The 27,483-nt window shown below is 38.9% G+C and overlaps 1 protein-coding gene across 50 annotated transcripts in view; it reads left to right on the top strand.

Annotated features, from left to right (window-relative positions):
* The window catches only part of RIMS1 (regulating synaptic membrane exocytosis 1), a 473,493-nt gene that overhangs the window by 326,818 nt on the left and 119,192 nt on the right, over positions 1-27,483 (top strand). For 15 of the 50 annotated variants that reach the window (XM_049695398.1, XM_049695397.1, XM_049695400.1 and 12 more), the window contains 4 exons: positions 1,273-1,335; positions 6,141-6,230; positions 14,546-14,629; positions 23,270-23,341. The exons of 5 other annotated variants lie outside the window; for them this stretch is intronic. In XM_049695398.1, the coding sequence (XP_049551355.1) occupies positions 1,273-1,335; positions 6,141-6,230; positions 14,546-14,629; positions 23,270-23,341 (309 nt within the window). The remainder of the gene's footprint in view (positions 1-1,272; positions 1,336-6,140; positions 6,231-14,545; positions 14,630-23,269; positions 23,342-27,483) is intronic. 30 more of the 50 variants (XM_049695412.1, XM_049695403.1, XM_049695409.1 and 27 more) reach the window with 7 other exon arrangements.

The raw sequence follows: 27,483 nt of genomic DNA, 5'->3' as shown, positions 1-27,483 counted from the left end.
GGGTTGCAGTCTTTGGGATATTATTTATGTAATGATAAAATTATGTTTTTTCTGCAATAAAAAGTTTTTGGGTACAGGCCATCTGAAAGACAGTTACTATTGCAGAGTTTCTGTGAAAACTTCAGCAGTCATATATTTCAGTACACCTACTTCCCATAAAATGTAGTTACCTAAAATGTCTATAAAGTGCAAAATATTGAAATGGATTCTTTCTTCTATGGATGTGTACTTAGGCTTAGTTCTGCATCTGTTTGATGTTATGACTCCATGGTTCTACATGCCCGCGGACTTTCTCCTCAGACCAACGCCCTTCCTGTAAGATGGGCCTGACCACAAGCTCACGATCTGTTTTGGGTTGTTAGAATTCCCAGCTGGTTGAATCGTGTCTTCTGGCTTTTTGAAGTGTAGAAACTTTTAGGGAAGGGTAGGGAATGAGGTTGGTACACAATGATTGATTTTTGCTGTGTAGTCAAGGACAGAACTCAAGGAGAGCCTCTTAGCTCCCTAACTGTCACCCTGATGGAGCCATGACCTTCAGGAGATGAGGTTGTGGTACTTACTGGGACAGAGCACTGCTCGGAGGAGGGTGTCCCCGCTGCTCAGGTGGAGTGGAGTCAGGTGAGGGTCCCTTTGTTGACATTCACTGGGGCCACCATGAATTTAGGTGAGGAGGGGGAAAAAGAAGGACTTCTGGGCCAGGGCATTCAATAGAGTGAAATTAATTTGAGTGTAGAAAAAGTATCAGTTTTAAGATAAAACATTCCTAATCAAGTATGTTCTTAGTTGGTAAAGGAGAAACAGAATAAGTGATATTGCATTTTACAGGCTGTAAGAGCCAAGAAAACTGTCATGCTTTGAGTTGCTAAAAAGAAATTTTAAAATTTAGGGTTCCCATTAGTATCAGAAAAGCCAGATTTATAGGGCTTTTAAAAGTTGTTAAAATACCTAAGTGTCTAGAATTGGAAACAGATTTCTATGTCTTATTTGGGGAAGGTTCAGTTTAGTTTAGTTTTGCCTTGATACTCTGTGAAATCACTTTGAAATACAATAGCAACAGCTAGGACTTCGACCATAATGTTTGTACTTTATTGTTGAAAATTTTAAAAGTACTGTCATGTTTATTTTTGTTTAACCTCTCAAGCAAATATGCTAGTGTAGACAATCTGGTTTCTTCCCTTTCCATGTTGTCATCGGCATACCATTGGCATAACCCATGTCATTTAATGCCTCATAACTTATCTGTTTCACCTACCACCCATCCTGTCTGTGCAGTGAGCTTCTCATGCTTCCCAGAGCAAAACGAGGACGAAGTGCAGAATGCCTACACACCACCAGGTAAATACAGGAATTTGGTGACGGTAACTGTGTGTGATGACTCTTTCCATTCTACTCTGCTTCCGTCTCCCCCTTAGCGGTATTATTACGAATACGTGAAATTAATTTCCCCAGTGTTCAAATTGGTTTTGTTTTATATGGAGGTTGTGGAAAAGGTTCCAAATATATTTGAATTCTGATCCAGACAGACTGCTTTTCTATCAAAGTATTTGAAATCCAGAGGCTGCTGAGCCTCTGTGGCTGTAAATGTGTTTACACATTTCCAAAACCGAGGAACCGATTTCTGCAATTAAAATTCTATAACCTCGCTGTGAGCCCCACCACACACACACACACACACATCTAGACACAAGAGGTCTGATCCGCTGTGCATGGCAGTGTTACTGTTTCTGTGATTATAAGTTCACTTTGTTTTAGCCTTCTTTTATTTTTATGTTTTGGTTCTACTGTTGTTTTCTTTCTATTTGCTTTTAATAAGATCTTTACCACTTCATTTTTAAGAGCTGAGCTTCAGTTTCCTTCTTGATAAAGAGTGCAGATATATGACCTGTTAACTTCTAAGCCCTCCCTCCCTTCATACCCTCACCAGGTCAGAAATGCTACACTACCAAATTTCCCATAGTGACACGTAACGTTATAAAGCCTCCTTAAAGATGAGAAGAAGAGGGGATACGTTATTGTCGTCTGAATTGGAGCTGAGAACCTAGCACTTTATTTTCATCTCATTACATCTTGGATCTCATATCCCAAATAAGTCCTTTTACAGATTACTCAAAGAATACAGTCTGTGTGTATTTATTGTCAATGTGAAGTTAATGGAAGGTAAAGAATAACTAGGTGAGACAAATGAACCAACACACAGATAAACTCTTTCAAATATTATGGCCATAAAGAGTAAATAGGAGAGAGAAGGAAAGAGCTGTACCTGGAAAACCTGCGACGCAAACACAGATGCAGCTTTATTGTGTCTGTGTGGACCTGGGCTTCCGCTCAGGAATTGAACGTGATCGCCCGAATGAGAACTTACTTTTTACATGCATTAAACTCTGCTAGTGATAACTACTGCCCTGTGTGCGATGCCACAGGAAAAAATGAGGGATGTTAGTTCTGTTTGCAAACTGGAGAAATAATGTAAAATCCTAACTATTGTAAAAAGTCAGCTCAATTCTTTATAATTCGAAAGCGTCCAGCCTTACTTTGTTGTCCTGACAAATAGTTTAATAGGAGTGATTTCTTTACAGATTCAGAAAATTTTCTCATAGTCCTGTTGGGGTGACTACAACTATAAAACACAAACAAAACAAAGCTTTCATATTTATTAGGCACCTGGTGTGTGCCTGGCCCCCAACGTGTGGGTACTTTTAACACATTCACACCAGTAAGCTAAACAGAATCACTAAATATATTGTTTTTCTTTCCGTTACATCCCACTTTCGAAGGTAAAATAACAGGATAGGCACAATAGGATAAGCTAGTAGTTTCATCATTTTGTAAAATCTTATCTTCAGAATACAACCTATCATATTCACTTACGACTTTTAAGAATAAAACCTGTGGATTTACTCTTTCCCGTAAACAAGGAAAATAACATTCATTGAGTACCAAGCACAGTGGTAATTATTTAAGGAATTTTATCTCCATGTCCTGACAATAGTTGTATCATATGAACATTATTATCCTCATTTCACAGATGAGGAAAGATGCTAAGAAAGTCTTATTTGACATGTAACAGAGCAAGGATTCAAAATCAGGTCTATTTGAAGTTTTCCATTGAACTAGTTTTTCCAAAAATGTGATCCGAGGAGTTGGTTCCGCATGAAGTTCAGCCAATTTAAGAGTCTGTGAGTCAAACATATTTTGGAAACTTTGCAAATTAAAGCCACTCCCTGGAGATTTCATACGCACAGCATATCAAAGTCACATACTACAGAAATCTGTCTCATATTGTTTAATTCATCCCCCCCATTGTTATCATTATCAAATGCTTCTTCCATAAAACCTTTCCTGAGACGGTCATGTTGTACAGAAAATGCTGTGGCTTCCTTACTGTGTCCTAGACTCTTTGTACCTGTTATTTCACTTAATCCTCACAGCATCCCTGTGAAAGATTATTTCCTCCATGATATAGATGTAGAAAAAGGCTTGATGACTTGAATCATTCAGGTTCACAGCCAGTAAATGGCAAAGCCAACGTGGACCTTCAAACTAAAAACTGTGGCCACTTTTCATTCTATTTCCATTCTCTGCTGACCCCTGTTAGAGTGTAACCCCCCCCCAAAAAAAATTCACTTTTGAACCAATTGCTTAGAAAAGTTGTATAGCAGCTTGTTACTAAAGACAGTTGCCTAAGGTTTAGGAGTTGAAAAGAAGATTCTGTCTGTGAAGCAGGCTGAATTCTTTGCTTCAGTAAAAGTGTCCTCAATCTGTGCTTGAATGTGGTACTTTAATACATTTTAAACCACAGCTTTAAAAGATTTCCTGAATCAACCATTAGTATAAACATGAATACACCCATGGGGGTCTTTGATATTTAATATCTCCTCAGCAAATGTTTATTCTATTCCTGATTTTATCACACTTTAATGTAAGCCAAAATGGACAATAGATTTTCATTATTGACAGTTAAAGTTTGTAGAAACATTATTAAATTACCAAAACATTCATTGACAGGACCAAGTTTACCCTTGGTGATATAGACAGTCCAGAATTCCTTATAGGTTTTAAAGGAATTCATATGATGTTGGGCCTTGTTTCTGCCAAGTCAGAATTCATGTTCTGGTTGCAGCTAATACCCATCCCACCCAATTTCTGGTGATAAATGTTGCCAGCTGTTGGATTTGTATCCAGAAGGTGACAAATGGAAAGGACTTGTCCACTGCAGTCACCTCTTTTTTTTTTTTTTTTTTTTTTGCGGTACGCGGGCCTCTCACTGTGTGGCCTCTCCCGTTGCGGAGCACAGGCTCCGGATGCACAGGCTCAGCGGCTATGGCTCACAGGCCCAGCCGCTCCGTGGCATGTGGGATCTTCCCGGACCGGGGCACGAACCCGCGTCCCCTGCATCGGCAGGTGGACTCTCAACCACTGCGCCACCAGGGAAGCCCTGCACTCACCTCTTGATCTTCCTTCCTTTACTGCCTTCAGTACTGTCACCAGCCTTGTCCCTGCAATGCTGGTCAGCATTTTGCTTGTCATTAGACTATTAACTTTTTAGTCATATTAATTCCCAAATTTCATAATTATTTGATTAGTACTTTTAGCTATGAGTTATTTCCATAGGAGCAGGTATAATATTAAATAGTAAGTTTCATGTTGGTTACTTCATAGAGTGTAGTTCTCAAATCATTTTCAAATTAAGGCTTTTAAACTATAACTTAAGTCTTCATCTTAATTATGAAGACATGTCCATGATTCCGTATTTAGCAGTTCTTTTCCTACCTTCAAATAATTATTGTGGTCTTTCTGAGAAAAACAAAAGATCCATCTGTGTTTGTAGCTTTCTAGGTCTCCTACTTTTTTCATATCCTGATAAAATTCGCTTCACATGTATTTTTCTGTTTCCTGCATGTCTGCGTTCCCATGTTCCAGACATCTTGTTAGGCACTATAAAACATTACCGCCCAAGATGCCCTTGTTAGAGAACTGTTCTCACTGGAATATTTACAGGTAAGAGTCATAACAGTGAGTCCCAGTTATAAACTAATCCCTAATCCCTCACCAACTAAAAATAGCAAATTTACTTTCTAATAAAGCATTAACATTTCCTCTTAAAATTAATTATATACAGAGAAAACTCATGATCTCTAAAAATAGCTTTTAGGGGGAAAGGGAGGAAGGATAAATTGGGAGATTGGGATTGACATACACAGTCTACTACATATAAAATATGTAGCTAATAAGAACCTCCTGTATAGAGCAGGGAACTCTGCTCATTACTTTTTAATTATATGGGAATAGAATCTAAAAAAGAGTGGATATATGCGTATGTATAACTGATTCATTTTGCTGTACAGCAGACACTAACACAACAGTGTAAATCAACTATAGTCCAATAAAAACTAATTTAAAAATACAATAAAAAAGTCAAAATAGCTTTAATTATAAAACCTATGCTGGAATATTTCTCTAAATGAAATCTGCTTACTCAAATATCAGATTTCTAGTCGTTGTCTTCTTTGTCATTTATTTGTTGTTTTACTTGTTGATTTCAATTATGAGAATTGATTTTATATTATTTTATTTTGGGACGATTTTACTTTGTGGAGCTCAATTCTGCCTGCACATACTAAAACCAAACCCCTTCACCATGAATGCTTTCACTCGAGAGCACTGAGGTTTACTGATGAGATTCTGGTTAGGTAAGGACGTTTGGACGTCATACCGTCCACCTCCCCTGTCTAGCGTTTGAACCAAAATAGCTGAGTTGTAAAATTTTCCTCCTCTGCTGTCCTTCATTTTGTTTTGGTGTGGCATCTGTCCTTGGTAATGAAGTGTTAGGCGTTTTGTTTCAGTGCTTTCTGTATCCAGTTTTTTCATAAGTAGGTGTGTTAGCCTCATTTTTTTCAGTCTGAGACCCTTTTAAAAAATTATGCAAAGCAATTCAAGCATAATCTTTGTTTAGTGTCTTTTTCTAAACAAAACTGTGCACGGCCATCCTGTCAGCGCTCACACCCTTATGAACCGACTCGCAGTGATTCTGCACTTTGTGTAAAGGGGACAGGACTCGATGCTTTCCTCTCTAACTGGTCTTCCTCTCTCTGTTTTCTCTGTCTTTCTCCTCCACCCTGGATGCAATGCACTGGCACTAGTGACCTGCAGCCCTCCCTTGACAGGGCGAGGAGTGCTAGTACCAACTGCTTGAGACCAGATGCTAGTTTGCATTCACCAGAACGAGAAAGGTATAAAGACTTTCTTAATTTCCTGTCATTTTGTACAGTCATTTTTTTCCCTATCACTCTGTTTTGTGTCCTTGAATCTCACGGCTTATTCATCCATGTTCACTTGCCGACTGTCTGCATTTCCCCTCCCTTCTGTACACGCCTGTGTAGAGATGTGTGTATGTGGCGGAGCCAGAGGGAGCACATACACACATTTCCGTGGATGCCGTTGCAAATGGCATGACGTGATTTGTAACTGCTTCTCGCTGCTGCTTTTCCCCTTTCGTTGCTGTTCAGTGGTTTTCTTTACACCTCCTCAGGGAGCCTTCGGTACGCTGATATGGTTGTGAGGGCCAGTGAGTTATCTGAAGGGGAAGATCACTTTCCTAGTACTTCCACTGATAAATAGTATTTATAGGTTCAACTACAGTCTTCCATAAACGCAAAACAAGAATCTTATTTAGATAGAATACTTCCCTTGTGCATCTATATTCAGGGTTTTTTTTAAATCAACTTGCTCTTTGATATAGATCGTTTTGCCTTAAATTATATTTCAACAAAAAATAGTATGTTTATCATAGATTTCCTGATGCCTTACAAAAATAAAGGCACATTATATACACACATACGTAATTTTGCTTAACACTTTACATTGATTGATTAATAAATAATTCTGACTTTAATTCAATGATCATGTACTACGCTGTCTCCTAAGTGTGAGCAGCTAATTTTTCCATTGTGGTGGAACTTTCTATTCCAGTAAACTTGGTTATAATTGATAGTCTTGGTTATAATTGTTATCTCTTTTCGATCAGAAGTCATTCACTGGAAATTTGCATACTACCTCTTCACAAATCCTGAGGAAAAATGTTTAGTTGTGTTAATGTAACCCACTTTTCCTCTTCTTCAGAGGCTGCTTCAAGCTTTCCTTTAGCAATCTTTCTAGTCTGATTCTACTCATTTATTTATGAGATGTTTATTTCTGGAATTTAATGATTGGTACAGGTAGACATGTTCATTTTTTAGTGTCTTCATAAGATCCTGCTAAAAATATCTACTTTTTAATTTTGTATTCTTTTGTATTTGCAAAATTTGTAATAGAAAACAATGGAATCTAACTTTTTGTATTTCTTTACATTTGTAGAAGAAATTTTAGTTGAAACGGGCTCTTCTTTAGTTGAATGGGCTCTTCTAAAATCACAGTTGAAACTGTTTCATTATTCTTGTTTGTTGTATATTTCCCCCAAAAAATATATACAAGAGTAGCAAGAAAAAATATTTTTATATTTTTTTACTTATTATTATTTCCTTATATGTTTCTGGTTAGTGTTAAAACAAGGATAGAATGAAGTCAGCGGAATCTTCTGACTACAAGGATACCCTAACATCTTAAATGTCATCTCTATTGGTTCTGTCTAAGGGAAATACAGTTTGAACCACATGCATAATTTTAAATTTTCTGCTTGCCATATTAAAATATGAAATTAACTTTAATACTTTAGTATATATCTGAAATATTATCATTTTAACATATAATCAGTTAAAAACTGTTAGTGAGATATTTTGCATTCCTTTTTTTTTTTTTTTTTTTTTTTTTGCGGTACACGGGCCTCTCACTGCTGTGGCCTCTCCCATTGCAGAGCACAGGCTCTGGACGCGCAGGCTCAGTGGCCATGGCTCACAGGCCCGGCCGCTCCGTGGCATGTGGGATCCTCCTGGACCGGGGCACGAACCCACGTCCCCTGCATCGGCAGGCGGACTCCCAACCGCTGCGCCACCAGGGAAGCCCTGCATTCCTTTTTTCACAGTGCTCCTTGACCACTTGTGGCTACTACATTGGACAGTACAGTTTTATTCTGTCACTGAAGCCTGTCGAGCACGTGTTTTCTTGTTGCTCTGAAGCCAGAGAATTCACAGATCCATGTATTGGTGAATTTCATCTCTGATAATACCCTTAGAACAGGCCAACCTGTAGACAAATAATCTGGCCACGATTCTTTTACAGGTCATAGTGAGGTCTGAGTGCACTCACTTATGATACGTACTTTTGATAGAAGAGAAAATATGATTGAAACTTACATTCACTCTATCTATTGAATAAAAAATAAATTTCCCCTTAAAAAAAAATGAAAGGGGACTGGAATTGGTGTTACTAATGTTCTTTAACTTATTGGGGTCAATTTGTTGTCAAGAAGAAAATAAAGTGAGATGAGTTCTCATCAGGAAATTTACAGATGCTGTAGGTGTGTCTTGGTGTGGAGGATGCCGTCCTTCTGCGCACACACCTCTGAGCAGCTTCGAGACAGGACAGAGTAGGACCAGCAGTGGGGGCTTTGTGCTCTTTGGAAGATGCACCTGTAAGTCCCCAGACAGGACGTGAGGAGAGTAGGAACTGTGGAAGCTTTGAGAGTTTTCCAGGTTACTTAGTTCTGGTGACTGACCAGAGAGCTGATCAATGCCTGACATATACATAGTAGATAAGATATTATAGAAAAGTTGTTAAAGACATAACTTCATATTCTTGAGATGGTGACCTATCAGTATTTCCACAGCCTTGTAACCTATCGAGGTCAAACAATTTGCTGATTCTAAACTATCTTGATGAACATGTGTATGCTGTTATACCTACTTAATGCCCTTTTCTGGAGTATCTTCACTAACTCTGAAAGCAAAGGAAGTTCTGTGTTAGTACAAAAGATGAAATTGTTAAAGCAGACTCGGTACCCCACACCGCACTTCACTGATTATTCCAATATAAAGGAGCGCCAGGCACAGTTAGCATGTTCTCTTCCCGAAGGACCCCAAAACCATCAGGCCGACCTTTTCTCCCTTATGAGGATGGTTTGGCCCAGGTTAACAGATGAATTTTGAGACAGGCACGTGGAAACACTGTTTGCAAAGGCAGTAATTTCTGTGTTTGAGCATCTCCATTATATAATATATTCTGTTGATTACACAACTAGCAAAAATACGTAGGGGTTACCCCATTGCCCCATCCAGTCATGACCCATAAGTCAGGAAATTTGGGGTTCATTTACAGTGAAAGATCTAGAAAGACTAGTTGTACCCTGCTGAAGACCTTGAATAGATAAGGACTCTCTTTTATCTTTTCTCTAGCAAATACCACTGCATGCTTACAAGGAGGTCTGGTCAAGGTCCCTGTACTTTCATCTGTGTCAAGGTCAGCTTGAGGTTATCGGTTCCCCCTTGTTCCCTGATCCGGAAGGAGTGAGTTCCAGGCCTGCTGTTAACCTTTCCTTTCCCGGGTTTTACAGCAGAATGCTGCTTACGTGTTCAGAAACACTGATTTCTAGAGCCACTGGAGAATGATTCCTTTCCTCGGATGTTTTATCTTCTTCCTTGACCTCTTCCAGAAATCTAATGTCTCCTTTCTTCAGCATCCTCTACAAATTCCCTAACACGTCTGTGCTGAGGCAGTCTCCTTTACAGGCTGCTTAACCTCCCTGTCTCTGTCTCCCCCTCAGCTTTCCTCTTTTACCCCACCCATCCCATCCCTGAAATTATATGTCTATCAGTCAAAAGTTTCCACACTGGGACATCCCTGGTCGCGCAGTGGTTAAGAATCCGCCTGCCAATGCAGGGGACACGGGTTCGAGCCCTGGTCTGGGAAGATCCCACATGCCGCGGAGCAACTAAGCCCGTGAGCCACAACTACTGAGCCCTCGAACCACAACTAATGAGCCCGCGTGCCTAGAGCCCGTGCTCCGCAACAAGAGAAGCCACCGCAATGAGAAGCCTGCGCACCGCTACGAAGAGTAGCCCCCGCTCGACACAACTAGAGAAAGCCCGTGCGCAGCAACGAAGACCTAACACAGCCAAAAATAAATAAATAAGCTTAAAAAAAACGTTTCCACACTAATACATATGGAGACAACACTCCACTGTAACTGGTCATGCCAGACCCTCCCCTGCAAACCAGGCCTAAATTTCTCGGTGGTTGGTAGACCCTGTGTGCATCAAAAGTCGAAATCGAATGCACTGTCTCCCTCAAATCCTCTGCAAGCAAAATGCTTTCTCTTCTGAAATGTCCCTGTACTTTGGCAGCTTTGACATATAACCATCCACAAAATCTGGAAATGCTTCTGCTCCTTCGTCTCATTTGATGAGACAGGAAGTCCTATCCGTTCTCCTTCAAGAATCTCCAAGACAGATCCCGCCCCCCCCCGCTTCATTATACTATAGCCCATCCCCACTTCCGATGCCATTCTTGCCCCGTTAATTTCTCATAAGCTCTATTAATCGTTCTGTTCCTTTTTGTCTCAAGTCTTTTTCCCATTAAAATTGAAATACCCTTTTTCCTTTGTTGTCTGCCTAAAAATTCTCCTCATTCTTCAAAACAGGAAGTCAAATAACCATTTCGTCTATAAAACTTCTCTTAACCTCTCCCGCACATGCTTGCCTTTCCTTGCCAGGCAGAATTATTAACTCTCTTTTCTGGGCCCATGTAACATTACATGCGTTCTATTTCACTTAGTCACGCTTGTTTCTTCCACTAGATTGTACTCCTGGAGGTCAGGGATCGTATTTGGCCTTGCCATCTCTTGCGATAGCATTATTATTTTTTACTTAGTACATGTTCCATCTGGGGCTTTGGGGGAACTTCAAAAACACCCCATATTTTCTGCTCCCGGATCTGTGTCCAGTTGTGAGCTAGACCCAAGAACTGCAAGGTGGGGGATCTAATTATCACCGTAAATACAGTGAACAAGTTCAGAAGCTAGACTTCAGGTTGTAAGCTTGCCGGTGACTCACCAAGAGGCTGCCACACTTTCTGAACCACGAGAGGCTTCTGCCTTCTGAGGGCTGCTGTGCAGGTTGATTTGCTGTGGGGTTTGCTGTTTGCAGGCAGACTGATTAGGAAGGAGGAATCCAGAAAGGGCTAAGTCATCAGTGCCTGATTCTTTAACACAAAGTCCCCCTCCTCCCTCCTTGGGGTGGAGAGAGGCCCGAAGTAGGACTTGAAGGAATTTCCCTCCACATGGAAACACGAGGCCTAAGAGAAAGGAAGTTCCTACCTAAAACTTAACTGTAACTTCAATTGAAATAAATAAACTTTATTCCAAAGTATAAGCACCTGTATTAATTTTCACTTAAAATAAGGTTGGGGAAAATGTTTCAAAGGACTAAATGAATAATGGGAATAGACAATAAAAATATGTACTGTATAATCAGATCTCTAGTCTGTTCAGGGTTGGTGTGTAATATGACAGAACTTCACAGATATTTTGTGTGTGTGCTATTTAGGGAATGAATGGTTTACATTTCCATATAATCTCTCTTTTAGATAGTTAAGCTGCTTAGCCATGCTCTGCCAGGACATATGCACCACTGAAAGATGTGTAAATATGCAAGCATACATACGAATGACACATTTAAACACACGCACTTTTGTTGTAAGGTATATCCTTGCTGGGGGGAAGAGCCCCAATGTAAGAACCATTTCATTGCTTGCTGAGGACTGTCAGTTCTATGTCCTTATATCTCCTCGGTGGGTCCCCTTACCGCTATTGATTTCTTTTTTTTTTTTTTTTTTTGCGGTACGCGGGCCTCTCACTGTTGTGGCCTCTCCCGCCGCGGAGCACAGGCTCCGGACGCGCAGGCTCAGCAGCCATGGCTCACGGGCCCAGCCGCTCCGCGGCATGTGGGATCTTCCTGGACCGGGGCACAAACCCGTGTCCCCTGCATCGGCAGGCGGACTCTCAACCACTGCGCCACCAGGGAAAACCACCGCTGTTGATTTCTTAGTTAAGTTTCTTATTACTTCTTACCAGTATTACCCCCAAACCTCAAATCTTATCCTCTTATTATCTACTTAAACATTTGCAAATATTTATTCTGTGCTGGGTGTAGTTGATGTAACTGCCCAAACAAAGCAAAACAAGACACTGTAGCCCCTTATTTGGGGAGGCCCCAGCCTGTTCCTTCAGTTCCACAGCCACCAGAGTGACCCTTCCCCTCCTGTTCTGAGCACAGAGAAAAGGATGGGCTCCCAACAAATAGATGTTTCTGAATTAATGAGTTTAGAATACTGAGATTAAAGCACTTATAATGCAACTAAGGTAACCCGCAGGCAGGACAGTTGGGAAGAAAAATCAAGAAGGGGCTGTTTTAGTTCAGTTTCGTGATTAATGACTCCAGTGTAGCCTGCCATGTTCGCTTCTAGCATGAAAACGGACGTGGAAGGTGTGTGTTTTGTTCAATAATAAGGGAATAAAGATTCTAATTTTGGTCCTTCTGTGTGATAGGAGAAACAGAGAAAGAAGTTGGACGCATTTTAAAAACATATAAAACGTTAGTATATTTCAAGCTCACAAACGCATGATATTAAAACTTATGTGATGTCTGTTCTTTGGACAAAAATTGGGTATAATTTGATCCTACTCTCATCATATCAAAGATATGAGGGTGAAGCAAACATTTATGTTATTGGGACTGCATATCAGCATATTCAGAAGGACTTTGAGTGCACAGGTGTACATGTATGATGCTAAATATTTCTAAAAGTTTACCTTTTAATAGCTTGCATTCACAATGCCTTGTTCCTAAACGTACACCCTCTCTTTCATGGCTTTCACTGCATGTTTCATAATTATAGCATTTTTCTTTACTTTTCATGTTTAAATAAACACAAGGACTGGAATTTTGCCTCAGGAAGCAAGGTTATTCATAATCTTGTCAAGTGAATATTACTTATTCCTTCAAAAATGTTTAAAGAAAAACATATCAACTCTGTATTTTTAAAGAACACCTTAAGTTTTCTCATGACTGAGTACAATTGCATGTGAAAAACACTAGCTATAATTGTTTTCAACTGTTTTAGAAATGTTTTTCTTTATTGTGTCTGCAGAACAACAGCCAGTCAGGTGCAAAGCTACATTTTCAAGCATTCCGATTGGATTGACCAACTATATACTCACTTAAAATAATTCACTAATTTGAAATGAATGCAAATTTGTTTTTAATTTCACAAACACATAACACATTCCAGAGGACATGCCACACAGTTTTCTCTTCTGCCCAAATTCTGCTTTCAAGTATCTTTGTTTGCTTCACGGCTTCCTCAGAGCCCTCCTTCCATCCATCCAAGGCTGAGTGATGACAAAGAGTCTTCCCAGGGGCTTTCAGAGAAGAGCACCTGCTGACTAAAGGTATCCTGGTCACATGTTGATAGCCCTCTGCTGCTTTTGTCCAAATTGTCTAATAAATCCACGAAACCGAGTTAACGGCAAAAAGAGATGGCTCTTCAAAAATGTTACGACTGGTCTTCTTTGGATTATTATAAAATCGTATAGTTAGACGAGTCTTAAACCCCATTCAGTGATCCCTTGTTGCATATGAGGAAGCCAATACGCAGAGAAATTATCCTGCTTAAAATGTTCATATCGAATATATTAAAATTTCCAAATTTGGGCCGTCCAGTCCCTTACGGCCTCTTTTCAGTATTTGCCCGGATGTCTGTAATTTGTGGTTAGGCAGAGACAGAATCTCAAGATAGTTTAACAAAAGAATGAACCAAGTTTCAAACGTTTATTTAACTGTTAATCATAAAAACAGTATTCTTGTAAATGCTGAAATAAGAAAACAACTGTTTACCCCATGGAGAGGTACCTTTGCAAGTAAAGATTAACAAGAGTTTTTGAAGGTAATACTATTTTACAATGGCATTTATCTGTATTTCCCACTTTTATCCATCCGTGGGTTTTGCTGACAATTTTTTCATTTCAGTTACTAACCCTGCAGTTTTCCCCCAGAAAGCTTGTTAAGACTTCACTGGTAGCGTCTCCATGAATCATTTCTTCATGTTATTGTTTCCACACTAGAGAGTAGTTTTATTTCTTCCACTTAAACTATGCGTCTGCTTTGTATGAAATTCACACACCTCATTTGCCACTTTATCCAGTAATTTCAAGACCTCGTATCAAATAAGTATTGGTGGCTTCTTAAATCTGTTTTATTCAGGCATCTGCCTGATTCTTAAGGATGCATCTTTGTCAAGTTATACATATGTATTTATGTGTAGGTATAGTTTTGCAGACACACACCACATTTAAAAGAACAAAATTACACAGGAGATTTCAGACATCTTCCCAAATAAGTTGTTTCTCTATTCACATGTCAGGCTACAAGTTTTGTTTTCCTACAATATTGTCATTTATCTTTCCAAGGCCTGCAAAAATGAAGAGTAAATTACGGAGCAAAGAATCTACACTTTGACTTTTTGGGGTGATTTTCCAGTCCTCTTGTTCCATATATTCTTTTATTTTAGGAGTTACTAAATGTCTTGTTTTTTCCTGTCTTGTTCATTGGGCAAACAGGGGTAGATGGTCCCCCTCTCTAGATAGGAGACGGCCTCCTAGCCCCAGGATTCAAATCCAGCATGCGTCTCCGGAGAATGACAGGTACTAGTCACTTCCTCCCCACAGACAAGTGGCTTCCAGAGGCCGGCAGGCCACCAAGTGGAGGGTAGCCAAGAGCCATGTGGTTATGATGCCTTCCTTTTAGGGGCCAGAGCATAAGAGGTGGTGATTCCAAAACTAAATGCATCCACCTCTGATAAAGCACCTTAGAATGTTTCCTGAAGTGAAGCTAGCACGCACAGGGCATGGTTTAAACACAGTAAAGTCGGGTCCAGCGGGAGAGTTCTCTCTTAATGAGCATTTGTCTTAGGGTTTCGATTTTCTAGAGACATATTTAACTATTGATTTTGTCTACACTTGACTAAATTAAAATTCTCAGGTGCTTTAAAATGTATTAAAATCTATCACAGAGCCTGTTCTTTTGTTATACTGGTTGATGATCTGATCTTCTTCGTTTTGTTTTGTTAATAATGAAGTTTAGGCTTTGGGGCTTATTCCCTGATTTAAGACAGAATACCTCGTTCTTATCTATTTTATGAATATTGTGTTTTTAAGCCAAGTATTGCCCAGGGCTAGGGTCAGTCAACAAGGTAGGTTTTTAAAAATAACATCAGTGCTTTGAATCTATTTCATGCTGTGATGTCACAAGTGCCACAATATGTATTTCCATTGCTTTGTTTTCCTCCTTGGGCGTTGCTCACCCAATTCTCCTCTTTTGTGATGGCTCTTATACGTAGGCCATGTCGTTTCCCAACTGGCTACAAAAGGTTATGGGTGTTTTGACTGCTTCTCTTCTGGTGAAGCAGAAATTCTGTCATCACATGGGTGACATCTTATTTAGTATATTTCAATTTGAAAGAAAAACTAAACGCCGTCACTCAGAAAAGATTAATAAGTCATCTTACAAATGTTGGACCCCAAGGGTATTTTATGGAGGCTTTTTGAATATTTTATTATGCTTTAATCTTTAACACCTTTACCTCTGAATATGACTTATGTATTTGGAATTTAAATCTAGTTCCTTCTACTGCTAACTGATTTCTAGAATAGAATTTATGAGACTAGAAAAATTAGTAAAATCTCCAATGTAAAAATTATTACAAACTTAAAGTTTTTTCAAATAAGAATATAAAATAATAGTATAAATAAAATTTTAAAATGTGCACCCACATTGCTACTCATTCATTCAGCAAAACTTTTTTGTGCCTTTACTGTGTGCACTATTCTAATGGCTAGAGTCACAACAGTGTTTAAGAAAAGCAGTGTCATGGCCATGAAGGAACTTAGAATTTCCTCTTATAAGAGACTATCCTGGATTTCATCTTATGTAATGATTGCTAGAGTATAAGACGATTAAGTGTGATGGTCTCTGTAGTGAATATAAATGTAAGTTTATCTGGGTTTAGGATAAGCAACATGGAAATCCAAATAGTAGTTTTAGTTCTTACATACATGAGATGAAGATTAGTTGAAGATTAGTTGTCTTTTAATAACATGTGAATTATGTTATTTGATTTCATAGATTTTATATATAATTTTAAAGGTAGATTTTAGAAGCAGAAATAGTCCTTTTAGATAAGATTATTAAAGGAAACTCTTCCTAATACATAATTCTGAACATACATTTTACTTTTCATTATGATTTATTTATAAGTAAATTCTGTGTTCAACAAAAGGAAATACATTTTAAATGGCTTGATACTATGATATATTACTGTTGGGAACAGAATGTTATTTACAATAAGTTTTTATTATTAAGATATATAAGTGCTTATAAAAATGAGAGAGAAATTACCGCGTCAGCTGACGCTAAATTCATAGGTAACCATGGCAACCGCTCAGGAACACAACACTTGCATTTCACCTCCTATTAGCTTCATTTACTCATTCAGAAGTTTCTGCCAATTCACAAATGAGGTGAACATGGCGTCAGATTTGGAGACAGTGAATGTTCATAAGAATTTTGCCATCAGGTGACTTTTGCCCTAGGTCACTGGTTGCTAAAAAAAAAAAATTCTAAAATCAGTGACAATTTATATAATCGCCTTTGGATGTCCGGTATCAAGGCATATTTGATTATTTTGAAACTAACATAGTAATACAGTAAGTAAATATTTGCTTAAGAGAGCTCTCTAGTAAGTTGGAAAGCATTGAGTTGCCATCTTACATTCACAATTTTTAATGTAGCATTTCTCCATAATTTAATTTCAACAGTAAGAAATCTTGATGTCATCTCAAGTGGTACAATAGCTTTATTTGGAATTAACATGGAAGCATGTTTCTCTAGATGGAGGAATTTTCCTAGAAGTTGTAGGATTTTGTAAAACAAGGATGAGGAAAAAATACGTAAGTGTGGAACCCCAGGGAATGTTTGTGACTTTAAAATTCTAGTGAAAATTTTCTTGCAAAATTTTAAAAATATTGAAAATTTTAAGAATCATCACTCCAATAACAAAGTATTTCTTTGTAAATGGCATTATTTTAATATATAAATAGTAACTTTTATGAATCTATGTGCACATAACTCTGTTATGAATCTTAGTAAAATTGAGAGCTACTTGTGGCTTCAAATTAACCAAAATTTGTGAGTGGCAAGTTAGAAAAAATGTATTTTAATAGATCCCTGAAGCACTGAGGTTTTGAGTTTAGTGCTCACAGTTGAATGCATCATCCTTAAGTGAAAGGCAAGTATAAATTACTGTTATTATTAATATTATTATCACCATCTAATTCAACTTTTTGGTAAATATTTTTTCAAGAAAACACAACATATTCTTTTTAAATTAAAAACAATGTTTTGATAGTGACCGTTCTGATAAATGTGAGGTGATAGTTCTTACTTGGTACATTTTGGGATGTATGTTGATACTTCATTGGCTTGAAGTTACTGACTCCGTTGTTTTGATTGAGAATGTTTTTGCATCATTGTACATGATATTTTTAAGGAGGCAATTTATTGATGTGACTTAAATAAAATGGAAAATATTTGATAAAATCACATTATTTTCCAGGAGTTTAAATTGAAGTATCCCACTGTGCTTAAAATTAATTCCTGAATTATTCTGCTAATCTAGTTCTGATTTCTTTTGCAACTTGGAAGCAGCTACTTGCCTATAGGAATCTTTATCCTTAAATATCAAGTGGTTTCTTTTTATTCAAAGTGGATGAATCTTCTTTCTCCATTGAAAATATTCATGAGATAAAGAAATTACCCACTTTTTCACTTCCAGAATTCATCATACTTGCCACATAGATGCAGAGTTAATATAGAACCACCTATAAATTCAGTGCATCACTCATCATTTTTGTTTGTTTTATAACATCCTTTATCATCTGTGCTTTTCCAAGATGTCCTTTTCTTAAATGAATGAAATGTACCCATGTACTGAAATACTTAGTGAGTCTGTTTAATGGCTATAGTCATAGACATAAATATCAATAATAAACAAAAGGGTAAATATATCTTAATGGTATGCATCCATCTTCACCGTATGTGAACATTTCTTGTTTAGGTAGATTCTGTTTAAATTTAATTTTTTCCTTCCCAAAGTTATGATAGAGATTTGCATTTCACATTAAGCCATCTGGATAGGCAACCAAAATATAGACATAAATATTCTTATGATATCAGTGTTAATTATAATTAAAACATTATGTGGTAGAATTTATTACATTTTCCCCAAAGCAGACTATATTTTCATCTTATTAGCATGTTAATTTTCCACTTTAATAGAATTGTAGTATCTTCAGAAAAGTTTTATTTATCAATGTCTTCAGGGAGTTGCTCTAACTGAATTTAGTTATAGATGAGGAAAGGAAAGTGTCCTAGAAACAGATTTTAACAATTGCCTTTCTTTTCATTAGTACATTTTATGAATCTTCACACTTAATCTAATAGAGAATAATAATTAAAAATGGAACTTCCAGAAAATTAGACTTAATTAGGAATGCCCTCACTTTTTGATTATTACTCTTGCTTCCATTTAATAATACAATAATTATTGTTACACCTTACATTTGAATATACCTTTATAGCTTTTAAGGACCTTAATTTGTGCCCTGTGAACTGGGAGGCATCAGGCCAAAATCATACAACTGTAAGTTGCGAAGTAAAAAAAAAAAAAAAAAAACACAGGATCTCTGATTCAACAGAACACGTTAAAACCCCAAATAACTAAGACATGATGGAGACACTGTCACTGTTTTGTTTGCTTTTGTCTAAGGATCCCTCCAGCGAACATCGTCATTCAAAGTCACTCGATGGCAGAGGGGGCGGGAACCTAGGGCCATGGGCCACGACGGTGCCTCACCAGCTGACTCGGACCCATATTCCCTTGGACAAGTCACTTAACCTTCCTGGGACTTATTTTCCTCATCTGTAGATTTAGGTGGTTGTAGATGGACTAGCTGAATGCTGATGGCCCTCAAGACTCTAAAACTGAGTCCATGCTGCCTGGTTGCATCATGATGAACATGTGTTGGGCCAGTAATGATGACTTACACCTCATTATGCATAAGGCAGTAACCAGAGGGCATTTCTTATTTATGGTATCTTAGGTTTTACCAAAGACCAGAAAACAATGCCAAGTTTTATGTCTAAATTTATTTGATTTGATGTAAGCTGAACTGTATAACCCTGATTAGGTTTTTACTTGTCGTAACCTTTTAGATTCTCAAATTCCAGTAGAATACTCAAAATATTACTTTTTTAACCACCTAGCCAACATATATTTATTGAGAAGCTACTATGTCCTGGGTGTTGATGTTACAGTAATAACCCAAACACAGTTCCTGCCCATGAGGAACTTAGGAAAGAGTAGTGTAAGGCAGAAGGTAGTTCCTTTCACTGTGATCCATTTTATGATCACATGATCAACAGTTTCAGGGAAATAGTACAAGGATATAAATTGATAGTTTTAACCTCTCCTGTTTACGTATCATAAGACCCTATTCCAAGAAAGAGCTGTGTTTAAACATACAGTATATTCATAGCTATAACTTAGGATTTGGGGTAGAAAAGACAGTAGGATTTTCTATTTTCTTCTCTATTCTTGCTTTACACTGAATTATTACAATCAGGTGAATGTCATTTTAACTCAACTTGAGGATTCTTTTAAGTGGTTAGAAGAATTATAAAGACATGCCCTTTGTAGAAAACTTTAGAAGAATCTTCAGTAAAGTACGTTTTTGTGGCATTTGAAGAGGAAAAAAAAGGGCATCCATGGGTTAAACACTAAAACAAGGACAAAAGTTAGATGCATGAATATTTGTCATCCAGTTATGGGACATGGAGTTTGATACTCTTACACATGAATAAGAGTCTTTATCTTCAAGAAACATATATATATTATTATCATTTTAAATAATACTTTTATAGCATTGATCTCTTCCTATTTTAAGTAATGCTAAAAGCACTACAAGTCCTTGGTCTATGTAATACTGCAAAAAACTACAAATACTACAATACAAATACTGAGTAATACTGAAATAGAGTTAGCAAATCTGTAAGGTGATAGTGTTATTATTGCCATTTTGCAGGTGGAAAAAGCTGAGGCCCAGAGAGGCTAAGTAACTTGACTCAAATCATCCAGCTGGTCAGAAACAGAGTAGAGATCAAACCCAGTTTGGCTCTAGAGTCCGTGCTTTTAGCTACTATGATCCAGTGTCATTTATGCCACAGATGCAACGCATTCATGGACATTGAGCTTACAGACTCTTAGTTTGACATGTAAGAACCATGTGAGTGAGAGCAAATGACTTAACCCCTCTAAGCCTCAATCTCTTTATTCTCATAAAGGCTGGAAGCTTAGTACCTCCTTGTTGGATTGGTGAGCTTAGGTGAGAAAATGCAGCAAGTTCTTAGTAAATATTAGACACTTAGTATCGTCATGGTTGTCATGATCACCATCACCAGGTACTGTGATGATCAGCCTTGCATCCAAACCCATTAAGTTTAGGGATGAGAAGCGGAAGAGATGAAAGTTTTATAGAAGAAATAAGATCTCGGTTGGGTCTAGACAGACTCATAGAAATTACTAGGGATAGGAGAAAAGCAGAGAAGTTCTAAAAGATTCTTGTCACCTTTCTGCTACAGGAAGGTAGAAAGTTGGTACAAAGGCCTGCAGGTGCTTCTCGTGCCAGCCCTCCACCCACGAACCCTTCTCTCTCAACACTTTCCTTCCTGGTCCACTTACTGTCGCCTGAACATTCCAGAGCGTCTCCCTTCAAACTGCAATCCACACCTGTCCCCAGGCACCCATCCATCCCCACATCTCTGAACCCCCTTGCCCTGGTTGACTGTTCATCGTTGCTGTTGTTAGCACTGATCCCCTTCTGACATGTTATACAATTTACTTGTTTGAGGGTTTTTTGTTTCTGTTTCTGGTTTGTCTTCTACCACTAGAACACGAATTGCTTGAAGGCAGAAATTTTGTCTGCTTTGTTCACAGACATATTCCAAGCAGCTAGAGCAGTGCCTGACACATATACACATGCAACAGATATTTGTCAGCGAGTGAGTGAGTGGGTGAAAACCTTCGTGACCGTGAGCTTCATGAGTTGACCTTAAACTCTGGGTTCTCACTTGACTCTCACTCTTCTGAGAGGGGACGAGGGACTCTGGCTCTCCCGGTCCCTGGGCACTCCTGGGGCCAAGCATACATTTCCCCAGATGATATGGGCGTTTAATTTCGAGCCCAGGCCCCAGGGTCTGCAGACCTTCTTCCTCTGCCTCTGCCATCACCCCGCCGCGAGCACGTGCTCTGCACCTGCTCGCTTCCCTTTGCTTCAGGAGCAGCTTCTCTTCCCCACGAGCTCCGCGTTGAGTGCAGGCAAGTGCTCAGGACCCCTCTGCTCCCCTGCACCCTGAGGTCCCCTGTCCCGACCACACGATCATCAAGGTAGCTAAAAGCTACCCCCTAGTGTCGGAGGAGCACCTCCATGCCCCAGCCTGTGCCTGGCGTTGTGGTCTCTTCCCTCTGTGAACAAGGGTGCACCCAGCGGGCAGGCGTCAGAGTCAACCCCTGCACCCTCTTTGCTGGACAGTGTGGGACAGAAGCAGTTCAGGAGCCGGACTTAGCTTCTAGCCGCGGCTCTGCCACCGGCCCTGTGGCCTGTCCCGAGCCTTTCTCCTCATCTGTGAAGTGGACCCCTTCCCGAAGGATCATCGTGACAATAAATAAGGCGGTGCCTCCCTCAGTCCTGGCCCAGAGTTTTCCTGGGGAATGGACTGATTTCCAACTAGTCAAGGGACGTGGTAAGGAGAGATGCCCCTCCTCTGTCACATCCCTTTTGCCACCTCAGAAGCAAGATGTCAGAGTCATGAAAGTCTCAAGGATACACAGCTGGAACCCGAATTCTAAACCCAGATTCTGAGTTTGAGGGCAAACTCACGTGAGCCGAGCAAGTGGCAGCAGGGAGAGAGGAGGGGCGGGACGAGCATCCCCAGAAGTGCACGCACCCTATGACGCGGACCTGGCACTTTGATGTGCGTCCCTGTGCCTGGACCTATGCTGGATATCAGAGCATCTGGCCTTAATAAGTAAAAGGAGTAGAGACAAGAGACTAGATCTTAAAGTTTCTCATCACCAGAAAAGAAAATTTCTAGCTAGTGGTGGTGGGCGTTGACTAGGCTTATTGCGGTGGTCATTTTGTCATATTCACAAATATTGAATAATTATGTCATACATCTGAAACTAGTACGATGTTACATGTTAATAGTATCTCCAAAAAAGACAGTTTTCTCCTTAACATTGTTGGAAGGAAGGGGTAGCAGGAAATAAAAATAAGGATAAATTGTAGACAATCAATTATCAAGATAAACTATAATGTTTTTTATGGTTTCTCTGTTTTGTTTTAAAGAAGTCAGTTTCTTGACCACAATATTTTTTTTTCTTTCAAATATATTGTAGTCCAGACACGTTTTAGGTTGAATGGACATATGTAAGCTGCCTTGGGGAAATAAACTCTATGTATAAGCATTATTTCTATAGGAAAATGCATTTTGGGTTTCAAATGTTCGATGTACATACCTACTTTTAGAACATAGAGTAAATCAGGAACTTTATTCGTTCTTTGACTTGTGACGTATGATTAGGTTTTTAAAATGCTACATGATTGCAAAAGTATCTTTATGACAATTTTTAAAGTAATTTGAATAGTTGATTTTTAAATACTTTTATTTATGTCAAACACGTTTCCCTAGAGCATTTTTCTTCTCTTTTCTTCATAATTTTGGGGGAGAAAAAAAGCAAAGGAGAACATCTTTGTAGCCCCACGTTTCAGCCTGTCAGAGTGGAGGGCACTTCCCCCCGTGTGTGGTCTTTCAGCACCTAAACCACAACTGTCATCACGTTTACCATCACTGCGTTTCACCGTTGAGTTTGTTTCTTCCTCAGGAAGGCACAGTTGCCAGCAGGAACCCCCATGACCTCAAGACTGTAGACTTAACGCATCTACACTGATGGGGTGTCAGCTTCTGTGTCTCCTGTTGGGAAACTTGTGTCTTCCACACAGTACCAGTTCTGGTTTTTATTTTCATTTTATTTTAAAAAGTACGGGCTGACAAAACCATTTAGGTACAATAGTTGCCATTTTTCATGTCTATTGCTTTTATCATTGTATGAGATGACCGTAGCTTGATTCATCATATATTTTGTATTTCTTTAACATTTCATTCCACAGGCACTCCAGAAAGTCTGAAAGATCTAGCACCCAAAAACAGACTAGGAAAGGCACTGCCTCTGATGCAGAAAGGTAGGCTTGGTGTTGTGATGTGCGGCATCTTCTGTTTCACTGAGATGTTCTGGGGCGCCTTCTCTATCATTTGACATGTGCTGAAACACAGTTGTGATGCTTAAAGACATTCGTGTAAAGAAATCTCCTATACGGGAATAGCCTCGTTCAAAAAATTAGATGGGTAATTTGAAGGCAGCCCTTAAGTCTTAGGGCTTAGGAAAAATCTCATGCATTTCTCTTAGTGATCATTCCGATTACTGAAGAGGATTAAATCCAGTGCATTCCTATATACATATTAAGACATCAGTACTTAGTTTCTGAAACCATTGAAATGTTACCAATGAATGTATTACCTGAAATATGCAAATATTTTGAGCGTCTGTTATTTATCTGAATGACGCCAACTTCTTAAATATCTCTACGAATGGATAATCTAAGAGTCTACTTGTAATTACAACCTAAGATATTTGCTGAGTTAATATAGAAATTAAGGGATTACTGATCATTTGTTTGCAATTCATTCATTGCCACAAATTTTTTAAATACTTTTAGGTACAAGATACTGACAGCTATTTTACGTAGCTGTAAAAAAAAAAAAAAAAAAAAACACCAAAAAATCCAATTAACGTATATCCACTCACCCAACCAGTATTGAGAGCATGCAGGGTGATATAGTTGTAAGTGAATGCGTTCCTTCGAGTGTCACTGCTGCCGTAGAGGTGTGCACAACGTACAGTGAGAACACAGGGAAAAGAGGTGGCTGCAATGAGATTAGGAAATAGGTCATAAACAGGTGGCACTTGAGCTAATCCAGGTGTATGAAAGTACATGTGAAGAGCAGTGTGTTCTGTGAGCAGGGAACAGTATTAGAGAACACTGAGCCTTGACATATCCTCTTGAGTTTGGGGAAACCATACCCATTTGGGGAGGGAAAATAGGATTCCTATCAGGAGTTGGGAGAGAGGGATGAAAACAAAACGGGAGAAATCCTTAGAGATTGTTATAAATGACCTCGTGCGCCATGGTGTAGAATTTCAACTTCTACCTTATTCATCCATGAGCCACGGACAGGCTTTAAACGTGAGAAGTAGATGATTAGTTTTGAGTTCCAGAATTATAGATCACTTTAACAACACTTTGGAAGGTAAATTGAAGGACCCAGGTGTAAGACGCAAGACACCAGCTAGGCTGTTACAATAGGCTTGGGTGAGAGGGGGTCTGTACACTTCAGTGATCCATGCAGTTAATGAATATGTACACCACTATGTGTTAATTTCGAAGAATAAAATAGCGAGCAGCAAAAAGGGGAGCTTCCAGAAGATATTACCTCTGAGATGAGGTCAGAAAACTGAGTCGGTATTAGTCACATCAAGGGTTGTGTGTGAAGAGGAGATGGATTGGTTCCTGGCTAATGGTCTGTGGTGATATCGACTATTTAGGGAACTTAACTTACAATGGAACAAGAATCCTGAGAACCAAAAATAGTGTTGAGTAGAAATTCAGTTTTACAAGAGTTGGATGGATGGATAGATAGATAAATAGATAGATAAATAGATAGATAGATAGATAGACAGATACATCCAGCCATCCATACATACATTGATGGATGGATAGATAGATACAGGTAGAGGAAAAGAGAGAGAGAGAGAGAAACAGATAGATAGATGGATAGCCAGACAGATAGATAGACCAGACAGATACATACATACATACATACATACATAGATGGACGGACAGATAGATACATAGAGGAAAAGAGAGAGATAGGTGGAAAGACAGAAAGATAGATGGATAGATAGATAAATATTGATACACACATACATACATGGACAGAGAGATAGATAGATAGATGACTGATGGACAGATAGATAAGAAGAAAGTAATGAAACAATACTGATTATGTCACTGTATATATATTCTTTACTGTCAGCCCAGCTATTAGCAGTCTCTTTACCAGCATGTAAATGATTTTAAATCTTCAGCCATCATTCACAGCCCCCCGAGTCACATGCACACACAATTCCAATTATTTTGACAAGATTGAAATTTTTCCTCAAAGTTTCATATTCTTTATATTCCATTCAGGCTTCTTTCATTCATTTAACAATTACTAGTTGAGTGACTACTGTGTGCAGTTTTACAGTTTCAGTAAACAAGTATTTTGACAATAAGATACTGTTTTACAAAATGTTAGATGATTCTAGAGTCCACTGCCCATGCTTATCTGAGCATCTGCCGTGCAGCACTGAACACATCTGTAAGCACAAATCTTCCCTCCAGTAGGAACAGCAGGCATTCAGCCGACTCCTAGTGCCAAATGGTTGCTTCAGGACCCTATTCGTATTCCTCTTACCGTTACTTACTTTGCTGTAGGTTTGATATAGAAAACTCAAACCTTTCAGGTATGCGGATTTGTTTGATTATAATTAAAGCTCTTTGTTGATTTTTATTAGAGTGTAAATCACATGCCTGGCGTTTGAGTGAATTGTTGAATAGCTGGTTACAAAAGAAGAATTGGCCTAGGTTTACATTAGCTCTCACTTCTTTAGAAGATACCTTGAGTTGACATGTAGCTACAGATGAATTGAGACCAGAGTATGAATGCTCAGATGCTGATTCTTGGCCTTCGGGAGTTGACCGCTTCCCCAGAGGAGCCCCAGCACAGAGACACACCTTGGCCTCTGGCAGAATTTGCTGTGATGATCATACTTTTTGAAGGTCCTTGGTTTGGCCTCAAAAATTTTGACCTTTTGAGAAACAGCCTTGTAAGAAAATATTTTGAAAGATATGGTAACCAGTTCGAGATAGAAGAAAGGCAGAACCTGCTTCTGACTTTGGTGCCTCACCATTGCAATAGAGCTTCAGACCCTCTGAAGAAGCTCCTTAGTAAATAAAAGTGTAACTTTTCACCCTCATGTGAGTTGAGCTTTGTGGATTGCTGGAACCACTGCACGTCCTGTTCTGGGGTCTTTTCTTCTTGTGGAACTTGCTCTCTGCATCCTAACTGGGGTATGTGGGGTAACAACTGGTATTTAGAATTGCTTGCCTGTGCATTTTATGTTGTGCTGACACTCCGGAAAAAAGTCCGTGTAAGCCTGAAATGGCCATGACGGGAGGAACCATGGTGACCTTAAATACCACATGCATGTCTATCCTTTAACAAGTAATTAAAAAAAAAAAGAACTCTATTTTTAAGCCGCAATAGAAGCAATTCACTGCACGTCTGCTTGCAGCAACAGAAATGTCTAACAACCTAAGGTTTTGGTGGGAAATGTGTTTTACTTAAGTTCAAGTCACAACACCTAAGACTTTAGGTGAAGAGAGAAGGCGTAGGTTGAACTCAGCGGTAAATATTTAGCAATGGGTTTGGAGATGGTGAACTGGAGTCATAGGTTGGAATTCATACTTTGCTCTAGAACCCTCATTATTTTTGTTTCAAAATATATTATGTATAGACATAAAAAGCAGAGTAGATGTTCAATTAAATACCATTTTCCGTATATTTTGTTCCTATAAACTCTCAAAAAAGGATTCTATTAAATCTTGTCAAGCAATTTGACACCTGCTCATATATTTATATTTTGTTTTACAAGATTAGCAATACATCCAGGGATGTGAAATTACCATGTTTCATCTCATGATACAGAAACCAATCCTGTCTCAAAGGCAGAAAAGGGAGCAGTGTTGGAGCTTCATAGACCTGCGTGGGTCCCGCCTTTATCATGTTAGCTCTTTGCCCATTTGCAAGTCACTCTGTGACCCCCAGTTTTTCCATCTATAAAATAGGAACAATAGCACTTCTTAGAGCTGTTGTGAGAATGCAAAACAAAAAAGGACACATGTGTAGGTATGTGGTATGCATGCATACACACACACGTCTAGACACGCACATACACACTAGTGGCTGGCATGTGTAGACGGCGCCATGTGGATGCCCAGTGAGAATAGCTGTTACCGTCATTCTCCTTCTCTCTCACTCACTCCCCGCTCCACTCCTTAACGTGCTGGTTTTTGATCTCTTTCCCTCCGACACCCTTACATCCTTAGCACATGCCATTTCATCGAAAAGCCTGGATTCTCTCACGTTTCACTCCTGAACCTCAGCATTTCTTGAATAACCCTCCTTTCCTCTTGTCTGAAACAAACTCTACTTGTTTCCA

Source organism: Orcinus orca, chromosome 12 (assembly GCF_937001465.1).
Source record: "Orcinus orca chromosome 12, mOrcOrc1.1, whole genome shotgun sequence".
Taxonomy (NCBI): Eukaryota; Metazoa; Chordata; class Mammalia; order Artiodactyla; family Delphinidae; genus Orcinus; species Orcinus orca.
This window is presented reverse-complemented; position numbering and strand designations above follow the sequence as displayed.